The sequence below is a fragment of the Hylobates moloch genome, unplaced genomic scaffold (assembly GCF_009828535.3).
Source record: "Hylobates moloch isolate HMO894 unplaced genomic scaffold, HMol_V3 SCAFFOLD_1, whole genome shotgun sequence".
Taxonomy (NCBI): Eukaryota; Metazoa; Chordata; class Mammalia; order Primates; family Hylobatidae; genus Hylobates; species Hylobates moloch.
This window is the reverse complement of record NW_026652276.1, coordinates 85061976-85081014: the sequence shown is the minus strand read 5'-3', so window position 1 is coordinate 85081014 and position 19039 is coordinate 85061976. Positions and strand designations below refer to the sequence as shown.

General features: G+C 35.9%; 1 protein-coding gene across 3 annotated transcripts in view; it reads right to left on the bottom strand.

Annotated features, from left to right (window-relative positions):
* The window catches only part of ACVR1C (activin A receptor type 1C), a 94787-nt gene that overhangs the window by 35938 nt on the left and 39810 nt on the right, over positions 1 to 19039 (bottom strand). For all 3 annotated transcript variants that reach the window (XM_032755663.2, XM_058441849.1, XM_058441847.1), the window contains exon 2: positions 16340 to 16570. In XM_032755663.2, coding sequence (XP_032611554.1) covers positions 16340 to 16570 — 231 coding nt within the window. The remainder of the gene's footprint in view (positions 1 to 16339; positions 16571 to 19039) is intronic.

Below are 19039 nucleotides of genomic sequence, written 5' to 3'. Positions count from 1 at the left end.
AAAATCACAATGAGATACCATCTCATGCCAGTCAGAATGGCGATTATGAAGTCGAGAAACAATAGATGCTGGCGAGGCTATGGAGAAATCAGAACACTTTTACACTGTTAGTCGGAATGTAAATTAGTTTAACCACTGTGGAAGACAGTGTGGCAATTCCTCAAGGATCTAGAACCAGGAATACCATTTGACCCAGCCATCCCATTACTGGGTATATACCCAAAGGAATATAAACCATTCTGCTATAAAGACATATGCACACATATGTTTAATACAGCACTATTTACAATAGCAAAGACATGGCACCAACCCAAATGCCCATCAATAATAGACTGGATAAAGAAAATGTGGTACATCTACACCATGGGATACTATGCAGCCATAAGAATGAATGAGATCATGTCCTTCGCAGGGACATGGATGAAGCTGGAGGCCATCATCCTCAGCATACTAATACAGCAACAGAAAATCAAACACCACATATTCTCACTTATTCAGTGGGGGTTGAACAATGAGAACACATGGACACTGGGAGGGGAACACACACACACCGGGACCTGTCAAGGGGTGGGGAGTAATGAGAGGGAGAGCATTAGGTCAAATAGCCAATGCATGCAGGGCTTAAAACCTAGATAATGGGTTGATAGGTGCAGCAAAGCACCATGGCACACGTATACCTATGTAACAAACCTGCCCGTTCTGTACATGTATCCCAGAATTTAAAGTAAAATTCTTTTAAAAATAAAAAAAGAGAGGGGGGGAGGAAAATAAGAAAAAGATTATCATGAGATATTCCATTCATGATGAATCAGTCCAATATAAAAGAATATGTAACTGCACTTTGATAGGAATTTGAAGTAGAATGGGCTAAGGAGCTAAGTCACAAACATCAATTTTTTTTGTCTAGTCCTCCCGTGTAAATCTGTACTTACTGTTTGCAGGCAGATACCCCCTCCACTCTCCCATCCTTGACTCCCTTCCCTTACAATGGTCAAGTGACCATTGTAAGTTTCACCAAGAATCATCCAATTACAAGTTAATTCGCTTAGATCCCTCCAACATGCTCCATTTGCCATGCAGCAAATGGCCTCTCTTTTGCAAACATAATTATGTCAGAGGGGTTATTTGGGATCAATATGAACCTTATATACTGAATAAGGGCAGAAGATTTTCTAATCCAGAGATCAAATCAAGCCATTATGGAGGCAGAAATAACATGACAAGTATTTCTCCCTTTTAACTGAATCAAACGAGCTATTGATGGGCCATTCCATTGTTTGGTGCTCAGTCTATAAATGGCTATTTGCATAAACGATCTTCATCTGGCCAGGTTTCATAATTTTATAGCTGACAGGGAGTGCCACACATAAAAATATTTCCTGGACATGTTCTCCTTGTGCTGCTGGTTTTCTGGGAGTAGATGACGAACATCAAGAGGCTGCAAATCTTTTATCCATTAGCATTGGAATTTAAGAAGAATAACATTTTTACGCTTTAAATAAACAAGAATCTTGGATTAAAGAATATAATCACTGTCATAAAAAGTATAAAGAACTTTCACTCAAGCAGAGGTAAGCTTAATAAAATGTAAGCAGAATATAAATAAGTTCCATAATCAGTTTTCTTAATTTCAGGACACATACCTAGCAGAAATGATAGTCTCTTAATCTCTGTTATCAAAACACATATTCTCAAATAATGCATGTCTTTAAAGAACTTAGATAGTAATTATTCAAGAAATATTTTAGAGTCCTTTTTTTCTTAAATCAACCCTTTACATAAAAAAATGAAAGTCTTTGGAAGCAGCACCCATATGTTAATCTCTCTGTTTCTCCAGCACATAGTACAGAGTTGTATTCACAGAAGACACTTAAAATACTGATGACAGGGGAAAGTTATACTTCTCTGTGATAAAGTCTATGCTAGCATAACTTCTCCACAGCTAATATATTCACACAAAGCAGCTTGTTCACTTGAAAAAAACTGATGTGAAATAATCACATTTTGACCTAGCTCACATATAGCTTACATATAGCTCAATGTCCTATATGTAATAATCACCTCAAAAATATTTGAGTAAAAATGTAATGGTATTTAAATAACCGAGAGAGTAAAGTCTTATATAATATACAATCCTCAATTAGAATTTGCTGTAAACTTTGCTTTCAATTTCCTATTACATCTCTATGAACAAAATTTCATAATGTAAATCAGTGTACTTGTTTCTGGAGACAAGAAATGCCTCCTATACTAAACTTTAAGACACAAGTCTGACTTTTAGATGCTATATTTCAGAGCACTTTCCAAACAATAAAAATCATAGCACCTTTCATTTTAGGGGGGAAAAAAGCCTGTCTGGCACACCTGTCAGGTGTGCCCTGAGTCCCCAGAGAGTGAGCTATAGATGGATTTGTTCGTGTGATGGCAGAACAATTCCACAAGGGGTCCGGTGAGTATTTCTCAGCATGCACATGTCACCTTTTCCTGACTAGAGTAATGAATTTATGTCTCAAATAGAAAACCAGAAGAAAGTTAAGAAACAACAATGGGTCTTTTAAGAGGAATGAAAATGACAAGACTTTTAAACTCCCAAAAGAATAACACTCACTTTTTGAGTCTGCAATTCTTGTAATTACAGTTTGCTTTAAAATTATTAGTTTTTGATAAATTTGATTTTAATGTTTTGGCAGTTTATCTTCTTTCAAATGCAAACCTTTGGTTTGGTTTAAAAACTCTAATTTAGACATGTGCCTAATCAATATGTATCATACACCTACCACAATTGATTAAATTATCAATTTTCCTTTTCCTCTTTACGCAATTCAGAACAGAACAGGAAGGCAGAAATTGTACTGAAGTTAATAAAGTGCCCACATTTTAATGTTTTGTCATATTTTCTTTATTAAAGTAATTATTTGAATTAGTGAAAAATATAATGGCATTATTAAAATAGTATATTGAAATATGGAGGGAAAAATCAGAAATTATTACTTCACTTACCCTTTTAAGCACTGGGTGTTTCGGTAGCAAAATGGGAACAAAGATACCTGAAATTTGAAGGTTTTTTTTGTTGAATAGTCTATTTCCATATGAAGGGCTGTAGTTAGTGCAAGCATGAACTAAGTAGCAATTCTTATCAAAATTAACCCTAAAAAGTTCCAGCTTCTCTAGCCCAGGCTTCCTGATCTTATTCTGGATGAATTTTCATGGACAATGTTAAGGTGCTCTTGGTGCTATTTGACATCATCATGATTTCTCTGAGCATGTCTCTGCTATCACCCAGAGTCTACAGAAATCAATTCTGTCACAAACCAAAATACAACCCAGCCATAAAGGAACCAAGCAACAAAATGGGATTCCTTTACACAGGAAAAAAATACTTGTCTAATATTAAGGAAGTAAGATACAAAATTGTATTAAACAGAACAACTCAACTATGCTAAAATATAACTAAACTATTGATAGTGGGAACTCTAGGCCAGTGGATATAAGCACAATACATCATGAATGAATGAAATAAATAAGAAAAGCCCATGCCTGACACAGAAGAGTCAGTCACTATTCAGCTTCAGCCAACTGATAGCATGAGACCTCAAGGATGTCATATCTTCTGAATTTTCAAGACCAGCCAGGAATCTGGATTTTTATATTAAGACTTTATCTTCATCCATTCTGTAAAATAGCATACACTGGGTAACTTATAAAGAACAGAAATTTATTTCTCATAGTTCTGGAGGCTAGGAAGTCTAAGATCAACATGCCAGCAGATTCCATGTTTGGTGAAGGGCTGCTTTCTCGTTCATAGAAGTCACCTTCTCCCTGTGTCCTCTTATGGTGGAGGGAGCAAAGGAGCTCCCTTGGACCCATTTTATGAGGGCACTAGTCTCGTTCATGAGGGCTCCACCCTCCTGATCTAATCAAGTCAAAAGACTACTACCTTCTAGTACTATCACCTTAGAGGTTAGAATTTCAACATATGAACTTAGGGGGAACATATTTAGACCATAGCAGACTCTTAATGTTTAACATTATAAACAAATCCATTTTCCTTTCCCAGAAACTGTGTAGATCAAATAAAACCTGTCTATGGGCCTATCTCATAGACAGGTTTTATTTGATCTACAAACAAAAATTCTACCTTTTATGGGCAGTAGACTTGCTTTGCTGCCTCTCTGGATGACTTGCTTTGCTGCTTTTACGTTAATTAGAATTGGGTTTAACTACAAATAACAGAGGAAACCAAATAAATCAATTGTTTTTCTCCCTCATGGGAAAAAGAACTGAAGATGGGTAGTCCAATAGCAGCAGGATGGCTTCATAAAGTTTTCAGTCAGGACCCTGTCAGCTCCCTTGTTGCTGTCCTACAGTGAAACCATCATCCTCATGATCCAAGGCAGCTGCTATAACTCCAACCTTTGCATCCAGGCAGCATGATGATGGTGATATACTCATGTGCCAATTCTGTTTTGTATTTTTTATTTAATTTTTTTAAGAGACAGGGTCTTGCTCTATCACCCAGGCTAGAGTATATTGGTGCAATCATAGCTCACTGCAGCCTTGGCCTTCTGGGCTTGAAGGATCCTCCTGCCTCAGCCTCCCAAGTAGCTGGGACTACAGGTGTGCATCACCATACCCGGCAAGTTCTTTTTTTTTTTTTTTTTTTTTTTTGACGGAGTTTTGCTCTTGTCACCTAGGCTGGATAGCAATGGTGCGATCTCACCTTACTACAACCTCCGCCTCCCGGGTTCAAGCGATTCTCCTGTCTCAGCTTCCTAAGTGAGTAGCTGGGATTACAGGCATGTGCCACCAGGCCCAGCTAATTTTTGTATTTTTAGTAGAGACAGGGTTTGGCTGTGTTGGCCAGGCTGGTCTCAAACTCCTGACCTCAGGTGATCTACCCACCTCGGCCTCCCAAAGTGCTGGGATTACAGGCTTGAGCCACTGCGCCCAGCCTAACTCCTTTATTTTTTGTAGCGATGCAATTTCACCATCTGGCCAAGGCTGGTCTTGAACTCCTAGGCTAAACAGATCCTCCTGCCTGGGCTTCCCAAAGTGCTAGGATTACAGATGTGAACCATTATGCCTGGCCAACAGTGCTGTTTTAATGAGTCTTCTCCAAAGTCCTCCAAAACACTGCCATTTATCTAATTAGCCAGAACTTAGTTACATTACCACATTTAGCTGCAAGAGTAGCTGAAAATATTATCTGTTAGGTAGACAGCCACATAACCAGCTAAAAAGTCTAAGTTCTCCTGTGAAATGGGTATGGAAGAAAACCAGATGTCTTTGATACACTTATTTATAGTCATATTAACTTTTGACTCATTAGGGTTTTTTAATTAGAAAAAGAATATATGTGCAACAAAACAAGTCAGGCACTATACAAATTGACAAGGGAAGAGTTAAAGAATGTCCTCTGCCTGTCAGCTGTCTCCAATACCTACTCCAGATATTAACAGAATGTGTGAACTTCCATAGATTTTTTACCTATACTCACACATTACTTTGAAACTTGATGTTTTATTCTTCTTTTGTTGTGAAATATAATGAATATACAGAAAATTATGTACAATATATAGGTAGAATATAACAGTTAATTATAAATGACCATGTAAATCCCCTCCCTGCTCAACATTGGCACCCCCATTCTGAGAAACCCCCACATGATCACAACCTTATCCCTTCCCCCAGGGCAACCATTATCTTGGCTTGAGGAATAATAATTTCTTTTTTTTTTTTTTTTTTTTGGCGACAGAGTCTCACTCTGTCACCAGGCCGGAGTGCAATGGCGCAATCTCGGCTCACTGCAACCTCCGCCTCCCGGGTTCAAGCAATTCTCCTGCCTCAGCCTCCCGAGTAGCTGGGACTACAAGCATGTGCCACCATGCCCCACTAATTTTTGTATTTTTAATACAGACAGGATTTCACCATGTTGGCCAGGCTGGTCTCAATCTCTTGACCTTGGATTCCGCCCACCTCAGCCTCCCAAAGTGCTGGGATGACAGGCGTGAGCCACTGTGCCCAGCCTGGAATAATCATTTCTTTGCCTTAAAAAAATAGGTCTATCATTGTGCTTGATCATTTTCTTGTCAACTTGGGTAAACTTGAACTATGGCTCCCAGAGTCTCATTTCCTATATGGTTCCAGGTCAAAGTTAGGATGCTTGCACATATGTTCATGAATGAGAATGGCTTGTACTTTTCCTTTTCTATACTGTTTTTGTTTGCTTTTGATATCAAATTTCTGCATAAAATGAGATTCCTCCTTGTCTACGCTTTGGAAGAGTTTGTGTAAGAATTACCTGTTCCTGGAAGTTTAGCACAATTTTCTGGTAGAGCCTTTTGGGCTTTGAAATTTTCTTAATGAGAATATATTTTTACTGCTCATTTTATAACTGATTCAAGTTCTTTAATGTCACAAGACTATCCAGGTTCAGTAAATTATAATTTTCTAAAAAGTAGGTTGTTCATAAATCATGTTGTTTCAACCTTGTATATTCTCCTAATTTAAAAAAATCTACTGTAATATCAATTACCAAGACAGTGGTATGTTGAAATCTCACTCCGAGATTGTGGACTTCTCTATTCATCCTTACAGATCTGTAAATATTTTCTTTATTTTTGAGACTTCATTCTTAAGTACACAGAAATTTAGATTTCTTTAAAAATCCCTGGTAAACTGAAACTTCAGCTGTTAAAAAGCGACATTTTTAAATTCTAGTAATTTTTTGCATTAAATTCTGTTTTGTCTTCTATTAATTTAAGTAAACTAACACTTTTGTTTAATATATGTATGATATATATTTACCATCACAATAATTTCAACATTTCTGTAGACCCACATTTTAGATACGTATTTTAAACATTTAATTGAATTTGTTTTCTACACTTTGATAATCATTGTTTTTTAACTGGAATGCTAAGTCTATCTACATTAAATTATTTACATTTAATTATTACTGATATATTTGGGTGCTTTCTCTTTGTCACATCTTCTATGTGCTTCCTTTTCTCTCTTTTCTTGGCTTCTTTTGGTTTTTCTGTTTTGTTTTTGTTTTTTTGTTTTTGTTTTTGTTTTGGAGACAGGGTCTCATGCTCCTGCCCAGGCTGGAGTGCAGTGGCACCCAGGTTGGAGTGCAATGGTGTGAGCATGGCTCACTGCATCCTTGACTTTCTGGGCTCAAGCAACCCTCCTGCCTCAGCTTCCCAAGTAGCTCGGACCGCAGGCACACGCCACCACGCCTGACTAATTTTTTAAAAAAATTTTGTAGAAACAGGGTCTTGCCATGTTGCCCAGGCTGATTTCAAACTCTTGAGCTCAAGCAACACTCCCACCTTGGCCTCTCAAAGCACTGGGATAACAGACTTGAGCCACCATGCCCAGACCTCTTGACATTTTTTGGATTTGTTTTTATTATTCCATTTTTCCATACTGAAGATTAGAAAGAATATACTCACATTCTATTCTTTTAAAAGTAACACAGAAATGACAACAGGCACATTTTAAAGCATTAATGCTTAAAAATTCTTTTACCCTTCTCCTAGACAGAATAAGGTCCTTAGAACATTTTAACTCCATTGGCCCCTCTCCTGACACATCTGGTATGCCATTATTACACTGAATGGATGGTTTATATTAATATTTTTAAAGCCCTATATGATTATTACTGTTATTGTCAATAATGTTCTTTAGAATTAGTCACATATTCTCACTTTCTTTGCTTTTCATTCCTCCTTGCATGTCAGAACTTTGATGTTACTTTCTTTCTGCCTGAAGTACATCCTTCAGAATTTCCTTTATCAAGGGGTCACTAATAGCAAACTCACTCTATTTCTGTTACTTTACAAGGGCCTCTTCCTTACCCTCCTTCTTTAAAAATATTTTTGCTGGATATAGAATTCTGTTGCTAGCTATTTTCTTTCAAAATATTGCAAATATAATTACACTATTTCTCTTTTCACTTCTTGGTATTGAGAAGACAGTGTTAATTCTACCTGGGCTAACATGTTAATAAATGTTCATTGATTAACATTGAATTCAATTTAATTGAATTTAATTAAGACAATTCAAAGGAGCTGAATTTAATGTTGATCTATTTAGTTGAATTTAATGTTAAATTGAGTTTCATTGAATTTAATGTTCAACTGAACTTAACATTATATTCAATTAAATTCATTAACATTAAATTAAATTCAGCTCTAATTAACTTTTTTCCTCTGTCAATTTTTAGGACTTCCCTTTGTCTTTGGTGTTCTGTAGTTTTATTATCATGTGTTAAGCTTTGGAAGTCTTTTTATTTGTCCTATTGATATTCATTGACTTTCTTGGGATTGGGGACTGGCGTTCTTCTCAATTCTGAAAATTTTTGAGCTGTTATCTTTGCAGACACTGCTTTGCCCAATTTTCTCTCCCCTCTCTTTTGGACTCATATGTGAAACCATGTGTTAACTCTTCTTTCACTTTCCTCTATTTGTCATTCTCTCTTCCATATATTCCATTTGTATTCTCTATATACTGCACACAAAATTATTTCTTCTGACCTGTATTTAAGACCCCTATTTCTCTCCTCAATCATTCTTATGCTAATTGTTCTTAAACCTATCCCTAAGTTTTGTAAATTAGTTACTGTATTTTTAATTTTTAAGAGTTTTCTTCTGTGCTTGTTTAAATCTGCTAAGTCACTTTTTAATGGTTTCCTATTCCCTAAAAATATTTTCAAGTTTGCCTTTTGTTTCTTTACATTTGGAAAATATTTGGCCTATAATTTTTGTCTGTTAATTCCAACATATGAAGCCATTGTCTGTTTCTGGTATATGCTCTTTTCTGTTGTCCTTATTCATACTGCCTCACATCCTTGTATGCTTGGTTATTGGAAGTACTGAAATATGGAAGTAGGCTGGTGACATTGTCAAGCCTCTTTATTAATAAACAATAGACCCTGACTACTTCCAGATTTCTTGTCATATGAGTCACTGAATTTCCTTATTAAGATATTATTATCTAAATTTCGGATACTTTTATTTAAAAACGTCCTCATTTTTTTAACGTTTGCCCATCTAATAGGTGGGAAAAATGGAATACCAGCTAATAGTGAGGTTAAACATCTTTTCAATATTTGCCCATTTGAATTTTCTCCTCTGTAAAATTTGTTTATGCCCTTTCATTTTTTTTCATTTAGCATTTCCCCTTTCTCAGTCTCTCTCATGCACCCTCTCTCTTTCCCCAACCCGTCTTGCAATTAACACACACACACACACACACACACACACATGCGCGCGCACTATTTATCTTTTAAATAGTTATCTTTTTCCAGTCATATATACTACAAGTATTTCTACATTTCTACCCAATATTTAAATTGTTTTCTGATTTTATTTATGTTATCTTTTATCATTCATTTTTATTTTAGTTTTCATCAAGTCAATTACATCTTTCTTCTCCTTTTATAGCAGCTGGGTTTCCTGTCTTACTTAAGAACAGTTCCATACTAAAAAGTCATAAAAAATCTTTTTTTCTAAATTTTTCTCTGACATTTAAATTGTTTTATATTTCACAATTAGATATTTAATCAAGCTGTAATTTATTTTTGTATATGGTATGACACTGTGGTACAGTCTTGTTTTCTTCCAGATGGATAGATAATTATGCCAGCATCATTTCAAAAATAAACTATCTTAGAATTTCCATTTTTGCCAAGTTACACTTTAGATGTCCACAGAAACCCTTCTTGCTACAGTACACATAAAAATGCTGAATAAAATATCAACAATTTTTTTCTATTTTATGATAAAGCTGGTGCGAAAATAAATGAATTGCTTGACAGCCAAGAATAAAGTACAAATCCAGAGAGGGGATTGAGCACTGTGGCTGCCTTGACCCTGGAGGCATCTGCCAGCTCTTGGTGGTGAAGTGCTCAGTTTACCACACTGTATCACGAGGCTGGGAAATAAAATATGGTTCCCGAAACAGTGAAAGGTCAGATCAGCGATTTTTGCATAAATCAGACAACTAAGAATGGCACTGCCATGAAAACAAAACAAGACAACAAAATAAAAAGTTCTCCAGAGAGAGATAGGGTATATGCTTGTGTGTCTCAAGCCCGACTGGGTAAAGCAGAAAAAACACACACAAAAAATCTGAGAGTTCCTCACTACAAGTGTGTATCCCTTACAGGCAGGCTTAGAGTCAGAATTCACTCTATTACTTTGGCCCCAAAAACCTAATCAAAACACTGAATGGTTTTGGGTTGGTAACACCCCCCAAGCAGCTGGCAGAAGCTAATATAAATCTTCTCTGGAGGAACAAATTTTAAATACAGGCTTCAGAAGTTTCCTCCAGATAAGGTTTCCCAAGACCATGAGCTCACAATAAAATAAATCATTAAAAAACACAAGGAAAGAAGTCACCAAGAATATGAATCAGCAGAATCAAAAACAGCAGAACCAAACTCACAGAGACTATAGACATTGAAATCATCAAAGATTCAAAACTTAGAAAATATGAAAAAAAGGGTTTAAGAGACATGTTGAATAGAGACAGAAGGCCGAAATTACATGAAATCAGGAAGGAATTGTGAGGAGAATTGAGGGGGACTGATTAGGGGGCTCACAGACAGAAACCACTGTAAGGATACACACCTACTGGGGGAGACGGGAGGGGAGTCATGAGCTCTAGTCAGGAGAAAAATTTTGTCACACACACAAAAAGAAAACAAAGGCCCAACCATAACAAATAGTATCTAAGTACAGAAGAGAGGACCAGCTGAAGCATGAGACTGAGTTACTGCACTTACATCAAGTCGGCTACCCAGAAATGACCCCACCATCTGGGGTGACTGATGAAAGAGCCAGAGAGGCAAGGATCCACTTGGCTTTCAGGTGAAACTGTAAAGGGAAGTCCGAGATTTTGTCCAACCTCTTCTGGTCACCTCCCGACCTTTCTTCTACTGTGTAGTACATGACCATGATGCAGACTATCAAATACTGTAGAAATATCACACTGTCTACTTTTCAGAGTACATTTCTATATTTCCTGTTTTGTGATCACTTTGAAATTGACAAATCCCTACAGGCAGAGGGGGAGATGTCAATCACACTCACTGATGACACAGAAACAGTGGAGTTGTTGGCACTAGCTTCATCATCCAGTGCTCAGCCTGAAAGTCCCCAATTTTTTCAAATAAAAAGGTTTGCATCTGGCCAGGTACAGTGGCTCATGCCTGTAATCCGAGCACTTTGGGAAGCTGAAGCAGGAAGATTGCTTAAGGCCATGAGTTTAAGATAAGTCTGGGCAACACTGTAGGACCCCATCTCAAAAAAAAAATTTTTTTTTAAATTAGCCAGACGTGGTGGCATGTGCCTGTAGTCCCACCTACTCAAGAGGCTAAGGTAGAAAGATCGCTTGAGCCCAGGAGTTCAAGGCTGCAGTGAGCCATGGAGCAAGACACTGTCTTAAAAAAATTTTTTTTAATTAAAAAGAAGCTTAAGTTTAATTAAATGTTCCATAGCATTTCTTGTAGACATTAATTAGTGGCCAGACAACACATATCTTTCCTATTTTAGATAACATTTGAAACCAATTAATGCAATTCATCATATGAACAGACTAAAGAAGAAAAATTACATGATAATCTCAATAAACTCATGAAGCTACTTTTTAAAAATGTAATATCCATTCATGATTTTAAAGAGAAACTTTCACCAAACTAGGAATACAAGTAAATTCCCTCAACTGATAACAGGCATCTACAAAAAAACCCGCAGTTAACAACATACTTAAGGGTAAAAGAATGAATGCACTCCTCCTAGAATCAAGAAAAAGGCAAGGATCTTCACTCTGTCACCACTCCTATTCATCATTACATTGGCCGTCTCATCCAGTGCAAAAACGCAAGGAAAAGAAGTAAAATTCTGTATCTTCTATATATCAGAACAGAAGATAAAAACTGGTCTATATTCATTGATAAGATGATTATGTATGCAGAAAATGCCAAAGAATCTAGAAAAAAGCTACTAGAACTAATATAACTTATTTTCTTTTCTTTCATTCTTTTTTTTTCTGAAATGGTGTCTCACTCTGTCACCCAGACTGGAGTGCAGTGTGGCGCGATCTCAGCTCACTGCAACCTCTGCCTCCCCGGTTCCAGCAATTCTCCCGCCTCAGCCTCCCAAGTAGCTGGGACTACAGGCACGTGCTAATTTTTAGTAGAGAACGGGTTTCACCATGTTGGCCAGGCTGGTCTCATACTCCCAACCTCAAGTGATCTGCTCGCCTTAGCCTCCCAAAGTGCTGGGACTACAGGCGTGAGCCACTGCACCCAGCCTATAAGTTATTTTCACAAGCTTTCAGGATATCATAAATAAAAAGGGGAAAATTAATTTTATTACCATATACTAGCAATTAACATTTAGAAATTGAGATATTAAAAATACCATTCACACTAGCATCAAAAACATGCACTAGAGATAAAGTCAACAAAATATTTGTAAGACCTGTTCTCTGATACCTACAAAGCACTGCTAAGAGTAACTGGAGAACTAACTAGGTGAAGAAAAAAAATAATATGTTCGTGGATTAAGAGTTCAATATTGTGAACATGATTATTCTCTGCAAATTAATCTACATACTCAACTCAGTTTAATCAAAATCTCAGCGTGTGTTTTTGTAGAAATTGTCAAGTGGATTCTAAAATTTAGATAAAAATGCAAAGGACTTACAACAGGCAAATCAATTTGGAAAAACAAAGTTGGAGAATTCACAAAACCTGATTTCAATACTTACTATAAAACTACAATAATCAAAACAGTTTGATGATAGTATAAGGCATATAGAACAACTGAACAGAAGAGGCCAGAAATATACCCACATATATAAAGTTACTTTATTTTCAACCAAAGTGCCACCATAACTCAATGAGTAAAGAATAGACTTTCAATAAATGGTGCTAGAAGAACTTCAAATCCACATGGAAAAAATAAAACTCCACCTTAACCTCACATAATAACACAAATTAAGTTGAAACTGAATGCAAAGATTGAAACTAATTGTAAAAACTGAAATATTAAAACTTCTGGAAGAAAACATAAAAATACATATGAATTTTGGGTAGACAAAAACTCAGGACACAAAACTAGTAAACTATCATAATTTTTTAAAAAAGATAAATCAGACTTCATCAAAATTTCAACCTTGTGCTCTGTAAAAAATACCTTCAAGAAAACAAAATGGCAAACCATAGAATGGAAGAAAATACTCACAATTTATCTATCTGATAAAGGACTTGTATTCAGAATATACGAAGAACTCTTCCAATTCAACCAGAAGAAGATAAAAAAAAAAAAAAACCACCTCCTGGGTTCACGCCATTCTCCTGCCTCAGCCTTCTGAGTAGCTGGGACTACAGGCACCCACCACCACGCCTGGCTAATTTTTTTTTGTATTTTTAGTAGAGACGGGGTTTCACCATGTTAGCCAGGATGGTCTTGATCTCCTGACCTTGTGATCTGCCCGCCTTGGCCTCCCAAAGTGCTGGGATTACAGGCGTGAGCCACCGCACCTGGCCAAAAAAACTCAATTTTTAATAAATACTCAAATAGACACTTTATAGAGGAAGATACATAAATGATGACTAATATACACATGAAAAATAATTTAACATTATTAATTATTGGGAAATGCAAATTAAAGCCACAATAAAATACCAACACAAAAACCACTTGAATGACTAAAATTAAAAAGACTGATTATACCAAGTGTTGGCAAGAATATGTACTAACTGAAACTATCACACATTTCTGTTAGGGATATAAAATGTTATAAGCAGTCTGAAAACTATTTGGGAGACAATAAAGTTAAGCATATACTTATCATGTGACCCTGCAATTCCACTCTTAGGTATTTTCGAAGAGAAATAAAAGCACATATCCAAAGACTTGTATGTGAATGCTCGTAACAGCTTTGCAAATAACAGCCCCACATGGAAACAACCTGAATGCACATCAATGGATGAGTGGATTTTTTTAAATTGTAATATATCCATAGAATGGGACATTATTCAGCAATAAAAGGAGTAATCTACTGACAAACCCAGCAACATGAATGAATCTCAAAAACATTATGCTGACTGAAGAAAGCCAATTCCTCCCCCCTTCAAAAAATGTTTCATAATGACTCCTTTCATGGGAAACTCTAGGAAAAATAAATCCAATCTACAATGATAGAAAATAGATCAGTGGTCTAGCCCTGGTGGAAGTGGGACTGAGAACATTTTGAGGTAATGGAGATGTGGTGGTGGTTACATGGGCATATGTATGTGTCTAAACTCATCAAACTATATAGTTAAAATGTGTGCATTTTAAATGATAAAGGTTTGAGATGATGAATATGCTAATTACCCAGATCTAATCACCCGCTGTCCTCCCACTGTTCATCACACATATTCTCGATAAAGCAACTATTTTTTTGTAAATAAGTAAATAAATAATAAAACATGTGCATTTTATTATACCTAAATTAGACCTTAATAAAGTTGATTGTTGAAAAAGAAAGACTAGTTACTGATTAACTTAAGGGTAGAACATATAGACCTCTCAGTACTTTGGTAGAGCTTACAGCTGGGCTGGGAAGGACCTACATTCTAGCTGCCTTAAGTACGTTTGATTTGCACAATTGCATATGGGACATCTTGCCCTCTAATACCTTTTGTTATAGTCAAAGAATGTAGTCTTGAGGATCATTCACCATTGGGAAGACACATTACAAGTCACTGCCAAAGCTAAAGAGGAGACTCTCCTTTTTACCCCTAAAATCCTATGTATTTGGCTATGGAGAAGACCATTAAACATAAGGAGCCTTCACTTTAAGGTGTCTCTGGTGCACAGATAAACTGGGGGATGAAATATAAGGAAACAAGTGCCCATAATAGATCCCAGATCACCAACAAAGCAAGGAAGTCTATGGCATCTGAGATAGAGAGAGTAAGTGTGGTCTAAAATCCATGACTGCAAGTAGCGTTCAGGGATGAAATATGCCAAGTATAATTTTTGAGGTTGCAATATACATGATAACGCCTTATGACAGTGTTTCCAAGGATTGGGTCAAGTACTAGTGCTGGTACATGGAATTACTTTAAGAGTTTTTTTCTGAGATGAATTGGGATGGAAAACAAACATGATATTACATAACACTGAGTCATATTATGATTCCTTCTCTTATTCTCTTAGTTTTTTCGGATTTTGTAAGAAAAAGTCTCCTTTCCTGCTAATATGTCTTTTACACTTCTCTCTTTTAAAAAAGAGAAAACGCAAAATACCTAACTGAAATGCAGGAGCATTGTTTGTTTGTTTACATAGTTATCGTCTATTTAGGGCAAGTACACTGGTTTTTAATTTGTGGTAGTGATACTATATTTTATAAAATAAATGTTTTTCAATTAAAAGGTGGTTTATTTAAAAAATAGGTCAAAAGTACTTCAGTGGTATATTGATATGATGATATATGAACACCTGAGATTGGATAACATTGCCTTAAAATGTTAATTTGTAAGGAAGTATATGTATCTCTGTATAGATACATCTGTATTGATAATCATTAAATTATTGTTATATTAAAAATCTTAAAGAAATTCAATAGCAGGACTATTTTCACATCATAAACTAGTTTTAAATTCAGAATTACATGCCCCTTAATATCTTCCAAAGTTTCAGATCCCGGGTTCCTGATAAAGGGCCAGATCAGGATTTTTAGCTTCTTATAAATTGGGATAAAGCACTGTATAATTTGACGAAAGGCAGAAATATAACTGAACAATGATGAAGGGTCAATTCCATTCTGCCTGTATCTCTCTGGGGTGTGCTCTCACTTGAATGTGGGTAGATGAAGAAGATATGCAGAGGATACCCCTGAAAAAAAGATTCTGTCCCCAGAAAACTTGGCAATCTGCTATTTTTAGTTATGCTCTTTTTCTTCTCAGTATATATCTCAATGTCTTTTACACATGATCTTAGCCAAAAGGCCAAGAAGCAATCTCAATTTCTTTTTAAAAAAATCCATAAAAATTTACATTTGACTTTAGGTTCATTAATCATTTCAAAAATACAATTCACGTGGACAAATTTCTTCAAAATTGTTACGTTATTGTCAATGTTTTGACAATGATGTGCAATTTTTAAAAAACTCAACCTCAGCTAGACTCTAGAGAATTTTACCAGCCAAAATCAAAAAGAGAACTGTAAAACAGATTTTCTTATTTAAAGAAACATAAGACAGTTTGATTCCTACCATTCTTATAGTTTCCCAAGAGTAAAATTAAATTTGGAATGAACAAAGATAAACCCCTTACCTGTTGGAAGGTGCAGTGTTATGTTGTTGCAAAAATCTGTGAAGCAGCATTCGGTTTTGGTGACATTGTTGGAACTGTGACAGAAGACTTGAGCATTCAGTTCTGGAAGGGAGACACAGGATTTGATCACCTGCTCTTTCCCATTGGTTAGCATGACTGATGCCCAACATGCTCCTTCTGTTTGGCAGGTAAAGTTTGAAGAATCACACAAAAGACATACACATTTCAGTCCTGGAAAGAGTAAGGCAAAAAGATTTAAAATACAAAAGATATCATGCCACTTTATTTGATAATACCTGGGAATATAAATTCAATCTTAATGAAAATGGAAAAAGGGTTTAAATAAAAACACTTGCTAAACACATGCTAAGCTCTTACTCCCTCTCCATCATGTGTTTCACTAAACATCCTGTCCAATTATCATTTACTATGGCTAATATTTTTGTGATTTATCCAGTTGCTACTATATTCAAAGCATTTTCCTCATCCATGCTCTAAATACCCCCATATTAAGTTCAACCAGCTCATTCCTAAATCAATAGCTCCTAGGAAATGCTAGGAAACAGTATCACAGCAACCAAGGGGAGCTGTCCAGCAACACTCATAGAACATTTAAGTGGGGTTATGGCAGCTGTGTAACCAAACAATTCAGTGTGTTCTGTTCCTTTGCCCTCCTTCCTTTAAACTTTTAAGCAAATGTGCTAAACGCAAAGCTAACCATAGATACTTATGTCTCTAAAAAAATAGTTGTGACACTTTATATTTATTTTCTGTGACACTTTAACACAATTGTTATTGTCGTAGTTCCTTTAAGGCATTGGTGAGCCACTATATTTCCCCTCTTCACTAAAGAACGTGTATTAGAATGAATCATTTGAACAGACACCATGACCTTCAGGTAATTTTCTTTAATGCGCACATCTAGTTAGTCCATAAAGTAAGGCAAATCAATAATAGAATTTAGAATATCTATACCAATACAACTGTGAAAAATTACACTTTGTTAAACTAATCTGTTCACTATCTACACCTCCCCAACATTCTCCACTTACTACACACACACATACACACACACACAAACACACTCACCACCATCTCACATGTCCAAAGTGGTGCCTATTTATGTTTTGATGTAAAATATTTGTTAGCATGAAGCGTCTAGTGGTTGAGTTATTTATTCAAATTTCATTTAAATATATTGTTTCTAAACAGTATAATACTAAATAAGCTTTGTATTATTGTTTTAAAATTCTTTAAATTTCATAGCTTTAGGAGTACAAGTTGTTTTGGGTTACATGGATGAACTGTATAATGGTGAAGTCTCAGCTTTCAGTGTACCCATCACCCAAATGGTGTACACTGTACTCAACAGATAATTTTTCATTCCTAACCTCCCTCCCACCCTCCCCCACCTCCTGGGTCTCCAATACCCTTTACGTCTCTCTGTATGCCTTTGCATATTCATAGATTAGCTCCCTTTTATTAGTGAGGACATGCAGTATTTTGTTTTCTGTTTCTGAGTTACTTCACTTAGGATAATGGCCTCCAGTTCCATCAAAAGTCGCTGCAAAAGACATTATTTCATTCTTTTTTATGGCTGAGTTGTATTCTATGGTATATATGCCACACATATATACACAAACATACACACCATATATATATGTGTGTGTATATATATATATACATGCTCATACACACACACCACATTTTGTATTCATTTATCAGTTGATGGGCACTTAAGTTGATGCCATATCTTTGCAATTGTGAACTATGCTGAAATAAACATACACGTGCAGGTATCTTTTTGACACCCAATTGTGGGATTGCTGGATCAAATGGTAGTTCCATTTTTAGTTCTTTGAGAACTCTCCATACTGTTTTCCATAGACACTGTAACAATTTAAATTCCCATCAGCAGGGTATAAGCATTTGCTTTTCACCATATCCACACCAATATCTATTGTTTTTTGACTTTTTAATGGTGACCATTCTGGCTGGGGTAAGCTGGTATCGCACTATGATTTTAATTTGCATTTCCCTGCTGATTAGTGATGTTGAACGTTTTTTCATATATTTGTTAGCAATTTGTATGTCTTCTTTTGAGAAGTGTTTGTTCGTGTCATTTGCCCACTTTTTAATCAGATTATTTGCTTTTTTATTGCTGATTCTCTTGAGTTCCTTGTAGATTCTGGATATATCCTTTTTTGGATGTATACTTCGCAAATATTTTCTCCCATTCTGTAGGTTATCTGTTTATTCTGTTAATTATTTCTTTGGTTGTGCAGAGATATAGATGACACAAACAAATGGAAAAACATCCCATGCTCATAGATTGGAAGAATCAATATTGTGAAAATGACCATGCTGCTCAAAGCAATCTACAGATGCAGTGCAATTCCTATCAAAACACATCATTTTTCACAGAATTAGAAAAAAAATCCTAAAATTTTTATGGAATCAAAAAAGAGTCTGAATAGCCAAAGTAATCCTAAGCAAAAAGCACAAATCTGGAGGCATCACATTACCCAACTTCAAATTATACTATAAATATAGGGCTACAGTAACCAAAACGGCATGGTACTGGTATAAAAGTAGACACATAGACCAATGAAACAGATTAGAGAATCCAGAAATAAAGCTGCATACTTACAACCAACTGATCTCCGACAAAGCACACAAAAACTGACACTGGGGAAAGGA